This window comes from Poecile atricapillus, chromosome 20 (assembly GCF_030490865.1).
Source record: "Poecile atricapillus isolate bPoeAtr1 chromosome 20, bPoeAtr1.hap1, whole genome shotgun sequence".
In the NCBI taxonomy this organism is placed as follows: domain Eukaryota; kingdom Metazoa; phylum Chordata; class Aves; order Passeriformes; family Paridae; genus Poecile; species Poecile atricapillus.
The window spans coordinates 6,914,012-6,936,553 of record NC_081268.1 but is presented as its reverse complement, the minus strand read 5'-3'; the positions used below and the strand labels follow the sequence as shown (position 1 = coordinate 6,936,553).

The following is a 22,542-nucleotide window of genomic DNA, read 5'->3' as shown; positions in this document are numbered from 1 at the left end:
ACAGGGGATCCTCTCAGAGGGATCACAAAACAACAGATGGTGAAGCCAAGAGAGGAAAGCATCAACTCTCCAGTCCATAAACTTGAACTTGCCATCCACACACCTCCTGGAAAGCTTTTAAGGGGTTTGTAAACCAAAAATCAGGGATAGCCACTGTTCCAGGCATCCCCTGACACCAAACTGAGGTGCTGGGGGAAAGGCTCTCTCCTGTCATTCCATCCATCCCAAACAGAGCTTGCTGCCTTCTGCAGGATAGTCAGTACCACCCTTGAAACTGACTGTCCCTTCAGAGACGGGTCCATTTGCTGTTTATATTTCATTTTAAATGGATTAGACACTTACAAAATCCTCCCTTGAAAAGGAACAACCAAGATGTGGAAAGGATGGGAAGATTCAACTGCCAGGCATCAGCACTAATCCACGTCAAAGGGCACGCTGTCAACAACTCACTGTAAACTTCCAGGAGTAAAAAAAAAACACAATAAAATAGTTAAGACCAGATAAATGTTTGTCATTCATTATATGGAGTCAAACTTGGATTTCTCAACAACACAGCCAAGACAAAGCAAGCACATTAGTAAGGGAACATCTTTTCCGAGGAGCTACTTGCAAGGCGAGCAGCCTGCCCTTGAAGGGAGAAAGGCTGGAGGCAGGTGAAGGTGCTGTTTGTCTTTCTCTGATAACAGGTATTTAGTTTTCTACGTCACTTTGCTTTATCATAGCCTGAAACCTGGCCAAGCACCCAGCTCCACCTCCCCATCTGCTCCCTGTGCCAGCTGGCCCTGCGGCCCAGGGGATGCTGAGGCAGCCACAGCCATGCCAGGCAAGCCAGCAGCTCCCCAGACCCAAACTGGGGCACCCCCAGCCCTGCCTGGGAACGGGGGAGCATTGCTGGAAAACCTCACAGGGCAGATCCCAGTCTGACATGGACGTTCACAGGGAGGGGAGTGCTGGGAGCACTCATGTCCAAGTCATGTGTGGAGCTGGAAAACATGGCAAATTCCCACCCAGGTCCTTCCTCAAGTATTGGGACCAGAAAAAAAATCACTGGACTTGGCAGGGAAGGGCAAAGCAGAAGCTGAGGAGGCTCCAGCAAAGACACTGCCAGTGTTGGCAGCAAGTGAGAAAACACCCGAGCCAGGCAGGAACCAACAGCCCATTTCAACTCCAGTCACCTTCCAGCTTGGACAAACCACTGGAGCACATCCTCCATGGGCTCTCCTGGTGCTCCCAATCACACCCAGCCCAGCTCCCCACAGAGCAGGCTGAGTTTGGGGTGGGAAGGGGTGCATGGCAACACCTCCTCCCGCCCCACAGGCACTGCCAGCTGGGGCATTGTGCAAGCTCCGTGTCCTTTCCCCATCCAGGAACGCTCCAAACCTGCGGCACGGTGAAGGCGTGGGTGCCTCTGCCCCATTAGTCACACATCTGCCATCCAGACGTGTTCTGGGGAGGCAGCTGGGTTTGTAGGGGCCTTATCCCAAAATCCTGCCTGCTCCCTCAGAGCCCAGCATGGTGCATTCATCCTGCTTTTTCCCCCCAAATAACTGCTCAAGTGAGCGTGTCTATTTCGGGGCAGAGAAAGAACACCCTAAGACCCAGTCTATAATGTCTGCTTTGTGATAAAAGGCAAGAGCTTTAGCTAGCAGAAATTATATACATATACCTATACTTTTTTTTTAAAAAAAAAAAGAGGGAAAGAAAATTGAATCATTGAAGTTTTCATAGCCCAAGGAGCTTTGAAAAATTTGGAGGGAAGGAACAGAACATCAAGTTTAAACTGTTTTCAATGGAAAAGACCTTTAAAGAAAAAGGGATCTTTTGCAGAAAGATATATATTTTGCTGATTTTGACACAAAGGACTGTTCAGAGGAAGGGAAGAAAAGCTTTCATTTGAAGGTTTTGAGCATTGCTTTTGCACCTTTACAGCACTGCTCATGAAAGCATCCTCACAAACCTGTTACTGCTGGAACACAGCGTGCCCAGAGAGAAGGTAGATCTGTCCACCTGCAGGGTGAGGGCAGGGCTTTGGAGACAACCCTTGCCTGTGCCATGAAAATGAGCAGTTATTACAAAAGACAGGAATAAAAAATACATATTAAAAAAAATCATCAACTTCCTTCCCTTCCACCAGGCCCTTGGGAAGAGGAAATGCTGATCTTCCAGCTCACAGATGGTTCTCCTGGAACAACCTCCTGGTTTCCACCCTGTCAGCCACATCTAGTGCTGGGGGTGGATTTTGGAGGAGGGATGAAGGAGAACAGCCTCCCTCCTCCACGTCAGTGCCAGCAGCACTGCACATGCCATGGGATGCACCATGGGATGCAGTGGGTATTTCCTGGGATGAAACACCACCTTTGCCCACAGATTCCTCCCCAGCCGTGACCACATCCCACACTGCAGGAGAGGAAGCTGTGGCTTGAGCACACACATCCCTGACAATTAAAGTCATCTTCTTAATACCAACCAGTCCCAGCCTTCCTGTGACAGGCCACAGAAAATATGAATTATTGCCTTGCCAATTTAGACTGGTTTTCTTCTCATTCAGGTGCTGCTGGACCCGAGTCCCACTCGGTGACAGTCACAGTCTCATCCAGCAACTGCACAGAAGGAAGGACTGAACATCACCTAGAAGGTTGTTGTTGTTCCTTCTATGTTCCCAAAATCTCCCACAACTGCACACACAGGGATGAATTCAGAGCAATGTCACCAACAAAGCGCTCAGATTAATAGCAATAAAGTGTGAGTGCTCCACGTGGCAGGCAGAGCCCTGCTGGGGAAAACGACCTGTGAAAGCTGAAAAAGCAGCCCACGATGAGACCACTGGGAGGAGGGGAAAAAAAAAAAAGGCAACAAAACAAACAGTCCATTTCAATCTCCTTCTCATAAAGAGCCAAAATGAACCCAGGAACACATCAGAGAATAATCATTTAGCACAGATCAAACAGGAGAACTAGCATATTAAAAATACATGCAGCATTAATCAGCTACAAAGATTTATGTGCCATCATTTCCATAAATAATACAGGATCAAAGCAGCCCAAGCAGCACTATCAGTTAATATAGTCAGCCAGTCAGTCAAAATAGAGTAAAGCTGCCTGAAAACTGTGGCTGTATAATTTGCCAGGAATAAAGCAGATTCATCTGAGAAGTGGCATGACCAGTTAAACGGGTAAAGGTTACCAGCAGCCTCATCATTAGAGGGAGGCGATGCCACAAAGGAGGAAAAAAAAGAAAAAAAGTGGTTAATACAGCCTTAACAAATTATTAAAAAAATACCCAAACAACTTGGGGAATATCAATATGTCTTGCCTAGTGGTGACCTCAAGAAGGATCAAGGTGTGGGGGACAGGTGGGAGGACTGACCCTGCTGGAGCAGGGGTGGCCCATGGGGTATAGCCCACCCCAAACCCCTTCTGCAGGGCTGGGGCAGTGCCAAGGGGCTCCCCTTTGCCCAGGAAAAAAAAATCCCTGCTGTGAAAACCATCCTGCCAGCTCAGGGTGAAGGCTCAGCACCAACAGCCTTTACACATCCAGGCATCCATGCATAGAAAATGCCTGTGTCATTAGGCCTTTTGCTGAAAGGCTGCAGAGCCATTTAGCTGCCCGATTTTTAAAACAGGCATGTGGAGCAGAGCTATAAATAGCAGGGACGCTTGCCTCGTCATGTTTCTGGGGGTTTATTTAGAAGGACAGGGGGCAACTGAATTAAAAACAGTTAAAAAAGAAGCGTCTCGGGCTTCTCTGCTTTAAAGCCAAGTTGCCAGAAGAGAAAAACCTTCAAGGTTTTTGCTTTTTGCTTTTTGCTTTTTCCAGGCAAAAGGCAAACGCCCATCGCTCATGCTCAGACTCTGAATTGGTTACATTTACAAGGCAAATTTTAATTCATACAGCAGGTGTTCAGAAATACAAAAAAAAATAAAAATCCTCCTTTAAGCAGCACAAGACCAAACCAAGGCTTTGCATTAGTCGATGCAGCTCCAGGGAAGCTCCTCATTCACTGAAATAGGACCCGTGTGTGTGAATGAGGAGCAGAGACCTCAAAAACCTCATCCAGAGTTGGGTGGGGGGAAGGAGGGAAAGCCCTGAAGGGCTGGAGCAGAGCTGCTCCCAAATCTGGGGGCTGGCAGCACACACAGCATCCCACACAGCATCCCAACCCTGCTGCAGCCTGGGAGACACAGGGAAATAGGAATTTTGCATGGGAAGATCCAGATGAGCACCAGCCAGAGGAGGAATTCAGCCTCCAACAAAAGAGCTGCTTTGGGCAGCTCAATCGGTCCCCAGGCAATTACAGCCCCGGCAGGGCTTGGAGGGTCTATTCTTCACAGGCAGCTCGGTGAAATCCCGGGAAACCAGGCGGGTCCAGCAGCCCCCTCCCTGCTCCCTGCCTTTATTAAATGGCCAGAGAGGACAAGAGGAGAGAGCCAAGCTGCTGCCAGCCCCCCAGCACCAGGCCAGCAGCCAGCTGGGATGCAGGAGCTGGACCATTTTCCTTGCATCCCTCGATGCAGGGACAGGAGCTGAGGGGGAGTGAGTGACCCTGTCAGGAGAGGTGACAGCCCTGTCAGGAGAGGTGACAGCCTGCCTGATCCTCCAGGAACAGCAGCTGTGGCGAGCCAGCACCAGCACCATCGGGAAGGTTCCTATTCAATAAGGGGGGAAAATGTTCTGCCAGACAAATGAGGTTCAATTATTCCAAGTCTAGAATGTCTTGTTGGAAATGCTTCCAGACTGACAAGCTCTAATCCAATAAAAGACCCTTCCAGATAAGCCCTGCTGTGATTTTGGGAGTTTTTCCCCCTGGCAGGGACCCAGCAGCCCCCGGCCCCTCACTGGGGATGGATTTAGCCCCAGGCACAACAATCTTACAGGGCAGCCTCAAGGCACAGGACACTCGAGCTCACTGGGAGCTAAAACAGAAGCAAAGCAAGAACAACCATTCCATTTCAGTCTGACACAACCCAAAAGTCAAAATTTAAAAAAAAAAAAAAAAGGCAAATAATTTCCTGTGAACCAGAAATCTGGGTTTTAGCCAGTTTAATGAGACTGAATTGCAACTGGTTCTGTTCTCCTGGGGTGCTGAAGACACACGACTCCCCCAAGGCAGGGCAGATGGCTGGATTGCAATCTAGCCTTCAGCTTGTAAAATACATTAATATCCCCAAGCAATTATAAAGTGCCAGACTCTGCCCCTCTGGGCTCACTCCCACCCAGCGATGCCTCGCTGCACAAGGCAGCCCTGTTGAGCTCAGACATGCAGCACCTGCCAGCAACACAGCCTGTAGCTTTCCAGGACTTTTAAAGCAAGTCCGAGTCCTTGCTCCATCCTCATCCAAGATCTCAGGGAAGTCTCAGGTGCACTCAAGGTGCTGTACAAAACTCCAGCTCCTCAACATCATTCCTTTCTTTTTTTAAGTGCTTGTCAGAGGTAAAGCAGAAGGAGCCAGACGGCTGTAAAAGGATCCCTGCCTTCAGCAGCCAGCCTTGGCACGGGTTTATTCCCAAAGCTGGCAGATGCATCACACCACCACGAAGAGCTCGGCTGCTTCTTGGAAGCACCAGCGAACACCTCAGATCCGCAGCAGCACTCCCTGACAGTCAGCTGGTGTTAGCTCCACAAATGTCACCAGCACACAGAGCCTCAGCCCTGGGTATTTATAGGGCTCTCGTCAAAAAACCTCTGGAGTCTTTCCCCTGACTTCAGCAGAACTTCGCATCCGGGACCTCAGCTCCTCGGGAACAGCCTGTTCTGTGTGTCTGTGCCCACAGCCGTGGGGCACTGCATGTCCTGGATGTCCCTGAGCTCATGCTGCTCACCTGCAGCAGCGAGGACACACCTGGGGACAGGCTCGATGCCCACCATCACCACCGCCCAGGTGGGCAGATGCCAGGATGCTGCAGCCACCTGCAGGGCCACAGCAGAGTCCCCTCAGGGATGGGGTCAGTGCAGCCCATGACACCATCACCCCTTGAGCACAGCAGTCCTGTCCCCTCTGGCCCAGCCCGGCAGGGTTATGGTCAGGGTGCCTCGTGGGGAACAGGCAGCACCAGGGAGGTGCTCCAAGGGCAGAACCACTGTCCAAGGAAGCCCATCCCACGCTTGGCCACGCATTTCCCAGCTGTCTGGACAGGCACAACCTTTGCACCCTGTGCAAAGCCCTGCCTGTGTCACAGGAGTCCCTTTGGTGGCACCCCAGCACTGTCCCCACTGGCATCAGCAAAGGGACTGGACATCTGTCACCACACAGCCTCAGACAAACCACATTTTTCAATGCTCCAGTACCTTTGCCTCCCCACTGGCTGGTGTTTGGGTATGGCCAACAGCAGCCAAATAAATAACATCACCTCCCAGTGGTGGTGCCATTTTACAGATGGCATTTTCCAAGTGGCAGCTCAGTGGTATGTCTGAATCTCAGCTATAGTTTAAAATAAAAACAGAAAGCAAAATCCCAGCAGAGAGAAGCTAACAAACAAGACCCTCAATGCTCTACAGATTCTCCCAGAAATATCCTGATTTTCACAAGCATTGCTAAATCCCAGAATCTCAATCTTGAGTTTGAGTTGGATGCATCTGACTCAAGAATGATTCAGATGGGAGCGTGGAGGCAGGGAAGAAGGTAAGGGAGTGACATTTACTGCTCAGGGCAACATGTCTTTATTTAAAGCTCAAAGATACAAACTTATTTGATTGAAAAAGGCATTCTCGGCTCTGGCTGCTCCCATGCTGATCCTGAGGAACAAGACCATCCTCCTTATCCTCAGCTTTCACATCCATGCCTTCATTTCCATTTCTTTAAATAAATTTAAATCCTGCTGGCACCTTGAACAGAAGTTATCTCTCTAACCACATGGAACACAACCCTGAGCCCTCAAACAAGGAAGGCTTAAGCTGCCTCCCCAAGTGATGAGCAGGAGGAAAGCTCCAGCTCACCCTCCCTGGCTCCTCCTGCCTGTCCCCCACGGGGTCAGAGGCAGAGCAGGGGCATTCAGGCAGGTGAACCCATCTGCAGGTGGGAAGACTTCTTCCAAAGGATCTAATGGCTGGATGAGAGAAGAGGAGGAGTCACCCAGAGCTGCAAAAGGGATGAAGGTCCTGAAGCTACCTTCAATAACTCAGCTTTTTCTGTCCTACCAGGAATTGAGAGCTCCCAACCCCTCGAGGGGCAGAGCCCCAGTGTGGCAGGGTCTGGCTGCTGATGGCTCCATGGCTTGGATCACTCTTTCCTGTACAGCAATACTGTGAGTGCTGTGGGGGGATCCCCCCAAACCTGCCCTCACCACACCTCCTGCTGGAACAGGATGCACAGACCTTTCTCCATGTGACCTGCACAAAAGCAAAACCCTCCACCTCTCCAGCACCCACTAGTCCCCTCCTCAACCTGTCACCTTCCTGTGCCCAGCCAATTACCCCGGCCATCCCAACACCCCCAGGGATTTGCCAGGCTCCTCTTCACAAGCTAAACCCATCAGCTAATCCCACACAAAGCTACAGCCACCACCCATTGAGGGGCTCTGGCTGCACCTCCTCCATCCAAGCAGCAGCAGCCAGCCTGAGGTGGCCCCACACTGGTGGCTGGGGACCCAGCAGCCGTCCCTGACTCAGCTTGCACACATTTCTGTGGCAGCGTGCGACACCTTCCCGTGGTCACTGCTCCAAGCCACCTGCATTTCCGGCCCTGTGGCTGCAGCAGAAATTGTTCCTTGTCCCCTCCTACATGGTGCAGAGGTGAGGACTCAGACCCAACGGCACCTCTGGGAGCTGGTGACTCAGGAAAGCAGGTGAAGCAAGACAAAACACCAGGGAGGAGAGAAGACAACAACTGTCAGGATCTGAAGAACTCAGCACAGTCTGAAGACACCAAAACCCGGGGTTTGGGTGCAGTTCTCCTGCTGATCCAGCACAGCAAGGCTGTGAAAGGACATTTGGGTTTTTCAGCCCACCCACCTGCTGTGCATGAGGCTGGAAGAGAGGGACAACAAAACGTCCTTCAAAGAGACCCATGTTACTCAACACTGCCCTAAGAACCACATGGAACTGAGGATTTTGGTTCCATAGGCAGGGAAAGTCTACCCAGGACCATGCTGGCCACAGCAGGTGCATCTCTGCTCCAACACAAGCATCCACCCCAGCAGCAGCCATTCCCAAGGCAGATTCCCCAGCAAAGCTCCAGCTCCTGCTTCAAATGAGACTGCTGGGGATAAAATGAAGAGGCAGAGTCTCCACAGTGGGTGCTAGAGGCTTTGGCGATAAGGAGGGGATACTTCTAAGCTTGTCTCCACAAACATAAGGATTAGCAATTTACTTCCCTTAGAAACAAAATCCAGGATTTTAACATGATCACAGGCTTGAAAAGAAAAATAAACATCGTGAAACTGGGAAAAGGAGAAGGACAAGAACACAGCAAGCAGGCAGCTCAAGGAAAACTGAAGTGCTTCTTAAACTGGAATGAGAAATGCACCAAAGTCAGAATTGAAATCTTGGTAGCTCTGAACACAACTGACCCTGAGGCCTCTCACACCAACCTCTTATCAGTGATAATGCTGTGAACATTAAGGGAAGCCTTTCTAATAATGTGCATGAGAAAAGGCCCATTTGTTTAATGCAACAGAGCACATAATGCATTAATTACCTACTGAGTTGGAAAAGTGATGTTGAAAACATGCTTGAGTTAAAGCAAACGGAGGGTTTCAGCTAAGCCCATTATGTCCACTGGCTTTGCTGTGGCTTTGGTACATAACAGTCTTTCAGAGCAAACCCCTGCACAATTCACAGCAGATGGGGCAGCACAGAAAACCCCACAAAACCCACAGAGAGCAGCTCCCACACAGATCACAGCTGTACCATCCATCCATAACACCAGCCCAGGCTCTCCCATCACACAGGGGGTTCTGCCAAGCCCAGCATCTCCTCCTGATGCTGTCTCATCCACCCTAAAACTCACCCAGCCCTGGAGCACACCAGCAATCCCCCCTGAGCCAGGGCTAATCTCAACCTGTCACACTCAGGACTAACAAAGCAGCCTCTTGGAGAAGACATAATCTGCCCATGTGCCCCTGCCCTGGCCATCAGGCACCAGAGAGCAATTCTGCAATTAAGTGGCTGTAGCCATTAATAATTGGCACATTAAAACTTCAGAGGGTGATGTTTGCTTCCACAATACACACTCAGCACACCCAAGGGTGGTGGTGGGGAGTGCTCATCCTTGATGCTCCCTTTTCCCAAGTGAGAACTGATACACAGGGGTGAGGGCAGCCCGTGGGAGCACAGGGATTAAACACCAAATTCCCCAGACTCCCATCCCTGACAGCTCCAGTGGCAGAAGACATAGAGGATGTTATGTAAGCATCTTACATGGAATCTGGGAGCATCCCAGAGCCACTGCTAAACCTACCTCATGCACTTGTCACTCTGCCTGCAGGAGCAGGATGCTCTTGAAGCCCAGGGTGGGAGATCCAGTGCCAATGGATACCAATACCAATGGAAACAAACACAACACAGGGGTCAGAGAGGGAAATGTGCTGGAGGAAGCTTGGGCTGTGTATGTGGATCCCCTGGCTGGCACCCAGAGGGTCACACTGTGCTGCACCTGAGTTCATCATTCTGTCTGATCACGGCACAAGAGAAGAAATTGCTTTTGCTTTAAGAACACTCAACTCATCCTACCTTTATCAGCAATTCCCAAACTTAAGCTATTCTGTTTCTTCCAGAAAAAGCAAAGAGAGAAAACTCAACAGGAAAAAAAGTAAACTGAAGTCTGGAAAACAAGCGACTCCAGCTCTTTAGTTGATTTAATTTCTAACCAAATGCAGAAAGTTGATGAATCCCCTTGTTCAGACTGCTAACACTACCAGAACGACAGAATGCATCCCTTTCACATCAGAGGAAGCTCAATGTATTTAAGCCAAACATCTTCCAGGCAAAGAGAAAAAAATAAATATAAACCAGGAAAGAATCTGTGCTATAGTCTTTGCACGTGTCTGAAGATAAAGCTTTGGAACTGCAGACTGAAGCCAAGTTCTCCAGCAAATAAGCAGATAAAGGTCCATCCTTGGACTCCAGCACAGTTCTGTCTGTATAATCTATAGGTAAACTGAAGTCTCAGCTTTGAAGAGCATCAGTGTTCACCTCCCGGCGAGTGACCAGTGCTGTCAGTGCGTGCTACACCCAGAAGGAGCTTCACCTGAGAGCACAGCCTGAGAGCATCCACCCTTCACCTCTCTCCTCCTTACACCCTACACTGACAATTCCATTTATTCCTGTTGCCATAGCACCTTCCTCAGCTCTGCACAAGCCCTGACCACCACAGGGGCAGGATGAGGCCTCGCACAGGCTGTGCTGAGACACATCATTTACAGGTAAAGCTGTCGGCTCGTTTCTGCCCTTGCACACCCATCCTGTGGGTACCCCCCAGCACCCACTGAGCTGCAAATACACCTCCTGACACTGGTACGAACACGGGCTCTGTCATCACTAACCCTGCCGTCTCTCCACTGCCAGCACGCCCAGGTAGGACACCGGGGACGCTTGATGGTTGTGGAGCAACTCGGCCTACCAAGTCCCATCGGGGGATGCCCGAGGCCAGCCTCCACCCTGCTGGACCCCGTCTGGATGCACAGCGATGGGAAGGAGCTGTCTGCATCTCCTCCACCGGGAGCACAGTGCATGCCAGGGACCGTGGCCTGAAGGACGCTTCGGTAGCCCGCACCGGCACCTGCCGCTCTGCTCCCCAGAAGCGCCGCCAAGAGCCCCGGCAGGGCACGGGCTGGGCACAGCTGCTCCTCCACACCGCACCAGGGGCGGCACGGCCGCGGCAGCCCCGCAGCCAGCCCCGCGGGGAGCCCGGAGCCGGGCGATGCTCCGCGGGTCCCCTCGCCCACCCTACACGGGGGTCGCCGCCGCCGGAGGGGCCCCGGGAGCCGCCGCCGCCCCGTCCCCGGCCGCGCCTTTGTCCGCCCGGCGGAGGATGGGGCGCAGCCCCGTCCCGCTCCCCGCCGGTGGCCCCGCTGACAGCGCCTCGCCACGGACCCGCGCGGGCCGCTCACCTGCGGGGCCGCTGCCCGCAGCCTCCTCCTGCTGCTCCTCTTCCTCCTCCTCCGCCACCGCCTCCTCCTCCTCCTCCTCCTCCGGTGGCGGCGGTGGCGGCGCCGGGCTGCCCCGTGCGGGCGCGGCGGTGCCGCGGGGCCGTGCGGGCGGCAGCGTGCCCGGGCCGCTCTCAGCGGGGCCGCCGCTGCCGCTGCCGGGCTCGGCGGGCGGCGCGGCGCTGGCGGGCAGCGCGGCGGTGGCGGCGGCCAGGAGGGCGGCGAGGCACAGCAGGGCGAGCGCGGTGCTCGGCCGGCGCCTCATGGTGCGGCGCGGGGCTCCGCCATGCACTCGCTCATTGACGCGGGCGCTCGCACACGCACCGAGCGCGGCCGGGAGCGGCGCCGGGCGGCGGCGGCTCCTCCCGCCGCCTCAGCCAGCCATGCCGCGCCCGCGCCCCTCCGGCGGCTCCCGCCGCGCCGCGCCCCGGCTGACAGCGCCGCGCCCGCCCCGCCCCGCGCGCCGCGCCCAATCAGCGCCGCGCCCGCCCCACCTGACGGCGCGGCGCAGCCAATCAGCGGCGGGCGGGGGCGGGCCGAGGGGCGGCGCGCGGCGGGGAGGGGGCGGCATTGTGCGGGCGTGAGGGGCCGGGGCTGCCGTGCCCCCGGAGCCGCGGAGGGCGGACGCCAGCCTTGCCTTTCTTAGGGGTGTGTGTGTGCTCGATTTGTAAGAATACAGGGTTCTATAGGTGTTAACTTTTTGTTATGTTTAAAATTTTTATTTAAAAAAATATTTGCATTTTCCCCCATCCTCCCCGGCCTCAGTTTTGGGAAACAACGAGGAAGGCGCCGGCGAATCGCGTCGGGACACAAAGCGGCTCTCAGAAAGGAGTGATGCTCCTTGCATGGTGCTGCAGGGCTCTGGAGGGGCCTGGCAGGTCGGGGGGGGTCACCAGCCCTCGGCACGACCCCCGTCCCCGGCAGCCACCTGCATCCGTGTCCCCCTGGCCGCCTCCCCCATCCCGGGCTTGCAGCGATGCCGGTCCCCTTTGTGCTGCTCCTCTCCCGGGGATGGAGCCTTCCCCACCCCGCAGGGATGCGGGAACAGCCAGAAGGACAATGACACCTGGGACAGGCTCTCGGGGCCGGCACCGTGACCTTGGCGCATCCCCCGGTCCCGGAGGAGCGCTCGGCAGCGCCGCGGGGGGAGGAAGCACAGTGACACAGAAATTCATTATTCACGGCACCCGGCTGGGGGATCCACGCGTGGTGAAGCGAGGCAGGAATGCGCTGCCAGCCCCGCTCTGATCAACACAAAGGCACGTGGAAGCAAGGCTGGGATGTGCTGGTGGAGCCGGGTGGGCCGGACAGCAGCATCCCTACACATCCCTACACATCCCTACACATCCCTACACATCCCTACACATCCCTTCGCATCCCTACACATCCCTACACATCCCTACGCATCCCTACACATCCCTACACATCCCTCTGCGGGGAAGGGGAGCGCTGGGAGCATCCCGCCCTGCCCGCAGGTGTGTGGCACTGCCAGGTGAGTGTTTGCATCGTCTCTTGTTCCTGCAGGAGCCGATGGATTCTGACGAGTGCCCTTTGGGATGGGACAGCCCCACCTTCACCCACCACATGGTTCAGGCTGCCAGTCCTTCTCTAGCACAATATTTAGGAGTTGCCTACACTGTCCAGCATAGCTGCTGTGGGATAATGACTCTGCAATCACTCACTGCTCTTCCCCCATCCCCTTCTCAAAAGTAAACAAGACTTTATTCCTGCATAATAATATAATTATTATTCCCCAGCAACTCTGCTGCACCATTTCCCCCACGGAGACAAACCCTTCTGAGATCTGCTTTCCATAATCACTGCCAGCCTGTCGCTCCCCATGGGACCAGAGGGTCCCTCTGATCAGGAGGAACACAGCTGGCAGGGAGGCAGGAGGGTTTGCTGAGCCACTGTCTATTCCAACAGTTCACACAAGGTTGTTGTCTATGGGAACAGGAAGAAGAAGCCGAGCAGAGGAAAGACTAAGGAAAGAGTTACCTGGAACAAAGAAATTCCTTAGTTTGAAATAGAAGTTGCACAGCCTCAGGAGCCAAAGGATGGACCCTGTGCCACCTCAGGGCTGCTCCCACAAGGGCCAGCACAGCACAGGCTTTCAGATCTGCTCATCTGGTTCCCAAAATATTATATTCTCACCTCTGCTTGGGAGGAGCAGGTTAAGCATGTCAGTCCATCTCTTTATCCTCAGGTGGCCCTCTGCTGTCACCCCAACAAAGGAGGGGCACAGGAAGATCCTGGCAGTGTCAGAGGCTCTTGGGCATCTTTAACCCAGCAGGACCCATGAAAAAGGACTGGCCACCCCTTGGAGGTGGGATCACATGCAGAAACAGCGACTCCATCTGCCCAGGTGGCTGATTTCAATGCTGAATTATTATGAGAATCAGTACAAAGAGCCACAACAATAAAATTTACTGTCTCTGCCACATTGTGGGTACACACAACCCAAAGCCTTCATGGTAATGCCATATCCCAGTGGAAAACCTGAGGGATGAATTCCCACCAAGGTGAAAACCACTGCCAGCCCCCCAAGCTGCCAGGAGAAGGCTGGGTTGAAGGCTGGAGAAAGGCTGGGGGAGATGCTGGGCGAAGGAGATGGAAAATGTTGGATAAAGGAGATAAACGATGCTGGAAGAAAGGGATGGAGGATGCTGGTGAAGGGATGGAGGATGCTGGTGAAGGGATGAAGGATGCTGGTGAAGGGATGGAGGATGCTGGTGAAGGGATGGAGGATGCTGGTGAAGGGATGGAGGATGCTGGATGAAAGGGATGGAGGATGCTGGTGAAGGGATGGAGGATGCTGGTGAAGGGATGGAGGATGCTGGATGAAAGGGATGGAGGATGCTGGTGAAGGGATGGAGGATGCTGGGTGAAGGGATGGAGGATGCTGGTGAAGGGATGGAGGATGCTGGTGAAGGGATGGAGGATGCTGGTGAAGGGATGGAGGATGCTGGTGAAAGGGATGGAGGATGCTGGTGAAGGGATGGAGGATGGTGGGTGAAAGGGATGGAGGATGCTGGTGAAGGGATGGAGGATGCTGGTGAAGGGATGCGGGATGCTGGTGAAGGGATGGAGGATGCTGGTGAAGGGATGAAGGATGCTGGTGAAGGGATGGAGGATGCTGGTGAAGGGATGAAGGATGCTGGTGAAGGGATGCAGGATGGCACGTCCCAGGCCCGGCACAGGGACAGTTCCGCAGGACCTGCCGCTCCCCCTGTTGATGTCACACAGAGTTGCAAGTGCTCCACAGCCCAGAGCACCGCTCCCAAACCATCCCTGGCCGAACCTAAACACCCAGACGCCCGAAAAACCGGTGGCTGCTTTCCAGGGTGTACAGCTGGAGCTGCCAAAGGCACAGAGCAGACCTGTGCTGGCACCACGCCACCGAAATGTTCACACTTCCCTTCTTTTTGTGTTTTCATTTTGCAATGAGAAGGGGAGTAATGCATATGTGAGCAGGAGGGATCCCCGGGGAACAAGCCACAGAGCCCAGGTCTCATGCAGGCAGCCCAGCCTCCATGCCTGCTTTTTCCATGAGTTTTAAGAGAATAGACATTCTCCCAAGAATTGTTCCTATTCCATCAAATCAGCAAGATTTTCTTCCCCAGTGGAAAGTTTCTATCAGATATTTAGCAAGCAGCTCTTTCTCTGACCTATTTGCAAGCCCCAAGCCACTCTCCACCACCCACTACTTGAAAGCTTTGGTAATTCAATGAGATGTTAATTCTGACATCCAGCATAACTCTCAATACAAAAACTTCTTTTTTTTTTTTTTTTTAATTATCATTAATTGCAATCCAGGAGTAATGAATCCTCTGCGCAGACTTTGCATTCCAAGCACCCAGCAGCATTTTGCTGCACAGCTCCCATTAATTCAACATGTATTAAGTAGGTTTTGACAATTCTGTGTGCTCTGGGGTGGGCAAAGCCCAGAAAAGACAAGGCAGCACAACTCTGCCGTGGGGACTGAGGCACAAGGCTGAGTCCAGCCTGGTCAACACATGGAGGTGTCAGCACACATGTGCTTAAAACACACTGCAAAAGGGCACTGTCACTTTTAAGAACGTCAGGATCATCTTTTAGGGCAGAATTCTGCTCTAAATGCAGAGGGTTGTTAGTGAGATCCCATGTGCCTTGTCAGGGCACACAGCCTGTGAGACTGAGCCACACACAGTGGCTCATTCCACCTTCATTTAAGAGCCTGGCTCAGTGGGTTTTTGCAGGGCTTGCCCCTGAGCAGGGTGCCCTCCACTCCTCTTGCAGAGCTCTGTCAGGCATTGCCCTGATTCAGGGCAGATCAATATATTCTTTAGGCTGCACTTCTCTCATGAATATTTTCATTTTTCCATATGCATATTTATCATTTATTTAAATCATCAAATAAAGAGTGATTGGAAGTTAAAATCCCCAGGAGCATCTCTACAAACCTGGTCATGAGACACAGGAACTGACTTAAAGCACAAACAGAAGCCTTTATTTTCCCTGCCAGAACCAAGTAAACAGCACGTGTGTTGGAAAACAAATAAATTTTACAAATCTTTCTCTTTTCATGACCAGGCCAACATTAGCAACAAGAAGGTGATACTTAGAGTGCAGAACTCCCTGTATTCATCTCTTCCTTTATCTATTTTAAAAATAAAACACCTTCTCTGTGGTTGCTTTGGAGCAGCAGCCTTGCCAGGGCTGAGCGCACGCATTGCCTACATTTATCCTCTGATTTGAATATAAATGAAAGCAAGTGAGTTAAAAACGGAGCCTGGGGAGTTGTCTCTGCAGGCCTACAGCTGCTGGTGGCAGGGCTGGGTGGGCAGAGGCCTGGAGCCTTGCCTCGGTGTGCAGGAGGAGCATCCCCAGCACCACCGAGCTCCCAAAGGTGACAAATTCCTCCTTGAGTGGGTCCAGCTCGCTCCCACGCTGTGCTCACAGGGAACCTGCCCTTGTAGGTGTCTCTGAAATAATGATGTTGCTTTAAGGGTGAGCCCAGGAGAGCCCTGAGCATCCCTCCCTCCAGCTCCCTGCAAATCCACCCAGGAGGAGCCTTGGGTCCCAGCTGTGCATGAGAAGGGACACACCATGAGCCCCCTGTGGCCTCTGCTGCCTCACACACCTTTTATATCTGCACAAAGCACTGCAGGGATGATGCAGGGAACAGTTGTTGTCCTTGTTGGCACTTCCCAGACAGCAGCAAAAGTCCTGGTGAGCAGGGCTGTGAACGCTCTGTGCTGCAGCCACCGCCACTCCTACGTGAGCATAAACAAACCCAGCACTGGCACAGCTCTGCTGCCACCTCAGATCGATGCCAGCAGCTGCCAGACCACCCTCTCTTGCCAGGGGGACACCAGCAGGACACGGTGGGGGGGATGTGGACCACGAACAGGTCCCAGTTTTACACAGGCTTAAAGAGCAGCTTAACTTTAAGCACATCAAGGTCACACAAATTTAAAGCTAAGCTCCTTTTCACATCAAAAGTGTTCTACAAATGCAAAACACAGAATAAATTGGCAAATGTATATGTGTATTGCTGTTCTCTGAGAGGTTGGATCAGAAGGGCTGAGCAGGGAGGGTCAGGCTCTGCACTGCTGACTCAGAGTGTTTGCAAAGTACAATTTCTCTTCCACAGGAAATTGTGGCACTTTCAGATGTGTTTTCATCTCCAAATCCTCTTGTCCATCCCAAATTTGCTGGAGAAGGCTTTCAGAAGCGTCAGTGGGGAAGGATTCCTTTGCTGTGGCATGGAAAGGTGCTGTGGGTGCTGCTGGAGCTCAGCACTGCCAGGGTGAGCCAGGAACCAGCAGCTCACACATGTGGAAGATTAAAATGGCATCAATTTGAGCGGTAATGTCAAAACTAAACTGAACAATTTGTTGAAATTAAATGCTTTGGAAGAAAAAAAATCTCCTCTGAAGGTCAAAATGAATGGTTCAGATTTTTTTTCCCATTAATAGTTTCCTACGTGTTCCCACAAAATGGGTTGATTTCAGCAAAGCTGCGCGTGCCAATAAAGATCATTTCCACTGAAACCCTTTCTATCCTTCCTGCTGCCAAAAGAGCTCTGCCTGCAGCTGAGCAGCCCACAGATCTACAAATGGGGCATATTTCCTCTCCAGTGCAGCCCCCAGCATCGCCCTGGACCCCTGTCCCCAGTCCCTGGCTCTGGGGACACTGGGATTCGGAGGGGCACCCCTCCATGGCAGGCGCTTTCTGCTCCCCTTCTTATTCCTGATGATTTCTGCAAATGTGTGTCACAAAACAGGGACAGCCCTGACACTCAGCAGGGGGAGAGGAGCATCCCTTCAAAGAAGATTTAGAAAAGCGGTGTGGGAAGGGTTTCTGTAGTGCTCCTCTACAGAAGAGAGCAGCAAATCCTCTCCTCTGACGGCAGATCGTGAAGGCAATCCTTGAGCGTGAAACACTGAGCTACCAGTGATTATACAGTTCCTTTGAAAAGGGGCTTTTCTTCCAGATCCTTTTTACAAATCTCCTGCTATTACCCACCCTAAAGCTCTGCTAACACTTTCAATCTCTTGCTTTCCACCACAGATATTTCGCGTTTCACTCACTTTCCCTCAGGTTTTTTCACTGAAAGCATGTCATTACCTGGGACATGAGGAGGGAGGGGATTGGGGATTGAGGGGCCTGTCCAAATTAGACAGGCTATCAGCTATTCCCACATTGCCTAAGGCAGGGGACTGACCACACCGAGCCAGGTGCTGTCCCCAGAGCCCAAGCTCCCTCCTAAAACACTCAAGGTGTTTGATTCCTTCCACATTTTTGTTTCAGTGATTCCCCAGGAGGCCCCAGCAAGGGCAGTGCTGGAGCATCACACGAGCAGCAGGAATTGGGAAATCAAGCCCAGCCAAGGACAGTGCTGGGGACAACACGCCTGTCAGCATTTGACCTTTTCAGCTGCCAAACCCTATAACCCCTGAATAATTTAGGAAAGTGTCAGTGTGAAGGCAGGACACCAAGTCCTTGATATTCCCAGGGGGGCAGGTGGGACACTTGAGTGGCCATTTGGGCTCTAACACTGGACAATCCACCAGCCAACAAAGCAAAAAAACCTTTTATTTCTGCTTCTCCACCAAGTGCTCAGGCCTGAGCTTCCCTGCTGCAATGAGAACCCACAGCCTGGCACCACCACATCCCAAAATCCAACTGCTCCCAGCTGCTGGGAGCAGGGTGGGTGTGAGGAGCCTGAGAGGAGCCAGGGGCTGGAGTGGGAACAGGGCCAGGAATGGCAGCAAGGGCGGGAGTGCAGAGGAAGGAGCTGTTCCATTGTCCAGAGCAAAGCACCAGATGTGCACCCAGGGTAGGGAAAATCACCCCTTCCCACAGCCAGATCTGGTGTTTGCACTCAGAAGGGCCTCAAGGCTGTCATTAGGAGTGTGTTCTACACCAGCACAGCTAAACCCCATCTCCAGCTCATTAATTCAGGACAGCAACTCATCCTGCCACGTTCAGAGGGTTATTCTGACTGACCCTACCTGGCCAGCTCCTCCACCTGCAGGTATCTGCATCAAGGGGTTGCTCTTCCTTGTCTCTGATTTTTTTATTTTTTTTTTTTTTGTCTTAAAAGCCATCAACTCCATGATGGATTTGTTTTTTTCTTTCTTTTCTTCACTTCATCCTTGCTCCTAATAATTCTTCATTATTCCTGCTCAGGAACCCAGTGGATAAGCCCAAAGTTATGTGCTAGTGCATTTTTTGGGATGCCACTGCAATGCTGAGTGTATCCACACAATCCTGTCAACCCAATAATCTCCACATTAAGCTGCAGCCATTCTGTGCTAATTTGTGCCTTAACTAACACAGGTCTTTGAGAAAAGCTCCCAGTCTTCATTTTCCGACACTGAGACTGAAGAAAACCACCCTTTTCCTTTGAATTGTTTCCAAAATGTTGGACCTGTTGGGGTTTTTTTAAACAATGAAGGTGATTAATTTCCAGTTTGATTTCATCTGGCTCTTGCTTCCAGCCATCCGTGGTTTTTCCCCTGCTAAATTACAGATCCTGCAATGCCCACTCTTTTCTCCCTCTGAAGGTATTTATACACTGTCATCAAGTCACCTCTCAACCTCTTTTTTTTAATAATGCAAACAGATGGAGGTCTTTAAGTTCTCTCCCCTGTAAAGCTGTTTCTCCAGTCTTTCAATCATTTTTGTAGCTCTTTTCAACACTCTCCAACACCCTCTCTTAAATGCAGACACCTGAACTGGATGCAAAATTCCCGAATAAGTCTCCCCAGCCACACACAAAGATAAAATCCTTTCCCAGCACCTAGTCACTGTTTCCCATCTCACACATTCAAGAATTTTATTCAGTCTTTTGCCTAAAACACCACACCTTGCCAGGAAGTTTCCATTGAGCTGGTGCTCAGCTACAGCCCTGGCTTGACTCCTTATACAGAACCAAACCAGCCAAAGCACCCCCTTTGCAAAGACTGGAGCTCCTTCTTCCTTCCTGAGTGCTCCTCCCTGAACTGCTCCAATTTCTCATGCCACAACAGCAGCTTTTGGACTTTTACTGTAAATGCCTGGTTTGCTAAACACTGGACACTCAACCTGGGAAAAGAGAGATTTTTCTCATATCAAATGTTATCATTTCCCCGTTTTCTCTTTTTCTGTGTTCCCTGTCATCACCACTCCTGGTTTTTGGTGCTTCAGGCTGGCAGACATCCATCCACAGCTGGGCTCAAGTCTGAGGACCCTTGCAGAGCAGAGGATGGGAACAGCTGGCCACAGCTGGCTCATGCCAGGTGCCACACGAGCTGACACCGTGACCATGACACAGCTCTGGGGAGCAGGGCTGGCAGCCAGGGTAGCCCCAGCACCATTTCCCTGGCCAGCTCTCAAAACACATCAGCACTGATAAAAGGGACAGATTTTCAGCACAGGCACCCAGTGAGGCCAAACTCTTCTGAGCACTGTAGCTGCCAACATCACACCCAGAGCTCCAGGGAGCTCAAACATCTGAAATTACTCTCCTCCAGTCTTTTCCTTCCCTGGCTCAGCATTGCAGCGACTTTTCCGTCTGGGAACAGCTGCCTGTCAGCACCCTCTGGGGTGCAGCATGGTCACTTACAGGCAGTGTTATGGGACACTTTGACAGGAATTCAAATAACACACTGAAAAAAAATCCGCTTTTGGTAGTAATTCCCCCTCTCTTTAACCAGCAGGTGATTTCCCTGTGGCAAACACCGCTTTTGTGGGAGGAAAATCACCAGCCGGGATGGGGATCTTCCACGGGGAAGCAGCGAAACTTTTTGGGAAGCAAGGCAGGGCTTGGCCTGGGGCCATCCCTGGTGAGGCTGAGCTGGGGAGGGCAGGGGCAGGCAGAGATGCAGCTGCCGACCGCTGCATGTCAGTGTTGCTCCGCACAGCCCTTCCAGCTGTGCAACATCTGGGAGCGGCTCCCAGATGTGAGTTTGCAGGGATCCCCAAAGGTTTGCAGGAACTCCAGGGGTTTGCAGGGACCCCCAGAGGTTTGCAGGGATCCCCAGAGGTTTGCAGGGACCCCAGGGGTTTGCAGGAACCCCCAGGGGTTTGCAGGAACCCCCAGGGGTTTGCAGGGATCCCAGGGGTTTGCAGGGACCCCCAGAGGTCTGCAGGGATCCCCAGAGGTTTGCAGGGATCCAGCCTAGTGCTGTGCCCTCATTCCCTGGCATTCCCTGGCACTGGGCTGTGCTGGTGTATCGCTGGTGTCACCCATGGAATGGCAGTGCCAGGGCCTGTGGTGAAGAATTTTTGCCAGGGTCAGCAGTGTGGGGAGCTCAACCCTCCCCACCAGTCTCATGGAGCTCCCTCTGAATTCAATAACAATGAATTCAATAACAATGAATTCAATAACAATGAATTCGATAATAATGAATTCAATAACAATGAATTCGATAATAATGCTATTGACTCCTCCCCCATTCCCTCCAAGTCCTGCTGGAGAGGAAATCTGCAATATGGAGCCTGGATTTTCCATTGCCTTGGTAACATCTTGTATCCATCGCCTCAAAGAAATATCACTAAAGGTGTGAGGGAAAAGCTGAAAAGTGACGTGGCCACTGGAGGAAACACATTGTCCTGGGAACTCACAGACTCCCCACCTGCAGAATCAGGTCTGGGATTAACCACACAGGTGCCAGGATGGACTTGTGGCTTCAAGGAAAGGGAAACTAAAGATAATAATTTTACTCTGATTTAATGGAATAACGGTACTGATGGTGCCCCATGCCAGGTTAGAAGGGGGCTGGATTTATAAAGTGGAAATTCAGCTGTCCAGAGGTGAACAAAGCTCTTGTTGACTTTGGGGGCGGAGGGAGGTGTTGAATTCAGAGGCTGTGGATTTGTTGGCTTCATTCCTGAGTCCTACAATCAGCCAGAAAAGCTTGTCCAGGTGTTTCACCAGGAATGAAGTGAGGCAGTTCCCTCTCCCTTCAGAAGAACCAGTGCTGGGGTCTGGAAGAAAGGCCATCCTCCAGATCAGCAACATTTCTCTGTGCTTCGTTTCCTGGCCTCCAGAAGTGGAAAGGTGGGAGGCTTTCCAGCCTTACAATGATTATTTATTTGTCAAAGCTCTCAGAGCTAGAATTTCCCCAACACCTGTCCCAAAGGGACACCAGTGGGAGCTGAGGGGAATGACTAAATAGCATTGGGGGTTTTTCCTATGCAAGATCAGTGTTAGCAGTAGAGCTTGTTGCACAGCATCATTTGTTGCAGAGGAAGTGCAGCAGCTGGCATGGACATTGCCTGAGAGTGTCCTGAAACCCATCACACTCTGAGTCCCACAGACACTGCTGGAACAGGGTTAATCAGCACTTCTTTTATTTCAAAACCATTTGCTAGAGCAGTATCCACAAAACACTGCTGTGCTCCAGGGAGATGACAGGCCAAACCCTGAACCCAACAGGGAGCCATCAAGCTGGAGCTGTGAAAGCAGCAGAAATTCATGACCCTGTTCTGGTCAGCCCAAGAGGCTCCATGAGCCACGAGGGAGGCTCTGGGGCAGATTACTCACACCTCAAGTATGAGCAGCAGGAAAGGATGAGCATGAAGGGCTGCACTGCTGAGCCAGGGGCTGAGGCAGAGCCATGGGGAGCCCATGGAGATGCTGGGAGAACCCCCCAGCACAAGTAAGCCTGTGTATCCAGAGCCTACATCACCCCAGAGCCTCAGCAGCAGCTGCACGATGGGCTAGATGGCAGAAATCAAATCCTGGGATTGCCATCCTGCAAGGCTCCCTCCCCCAGAGCTTCCACGGGCTTGACCTGCTGGAATCCTGTGAGCATCAGCTCTGCAGTTAGGAATGGCCTCACAAACTGCCTGCTGGCTGCCAGAGAACAAACAGGAGGCTCCAACCTGGCAGCCACTGGACCACCAGAATGTTTTGGAAGCTCAGAACCATATTTTGGCTGCAGCTTGGCTCTCCCTGCTCCCTGAGCTGGGTCTGGCCTTCCCCTC

General features: G+C 52.2%; 1 protein-coding gene across 3 annotated transcripts in view; it reads right to left on the bottom strand.

Annotated features, from left to right (window-relative positions):
- MEGF9 (multiple EGF like domains 9) overlaps positions 1 to 11,526 on the bottom strand; it is a 48,277-nt gene extending 36,751 nt beyond the window's left edge. For all 3 annotated transcript variants that reach the window (XM_058853574.1, XM_058853575.1, XM_058853577.1), the window contains exon 1: positions 11,047 to 11,526. In XM_058853574.1, the coding sequence (XP_058709557.1) occupies positions 11,047 to 11,347 (301 nt within the window). In that variant the 5' untranslated portion in view covers positions 11,348 to 11,526. The remainder of the gene's footprint in view (positions 1 to 11,046) is intronic.
- Between the last annotated feature and the right edge of the window lie 11,016 nt (positions 11,527 to 22,542).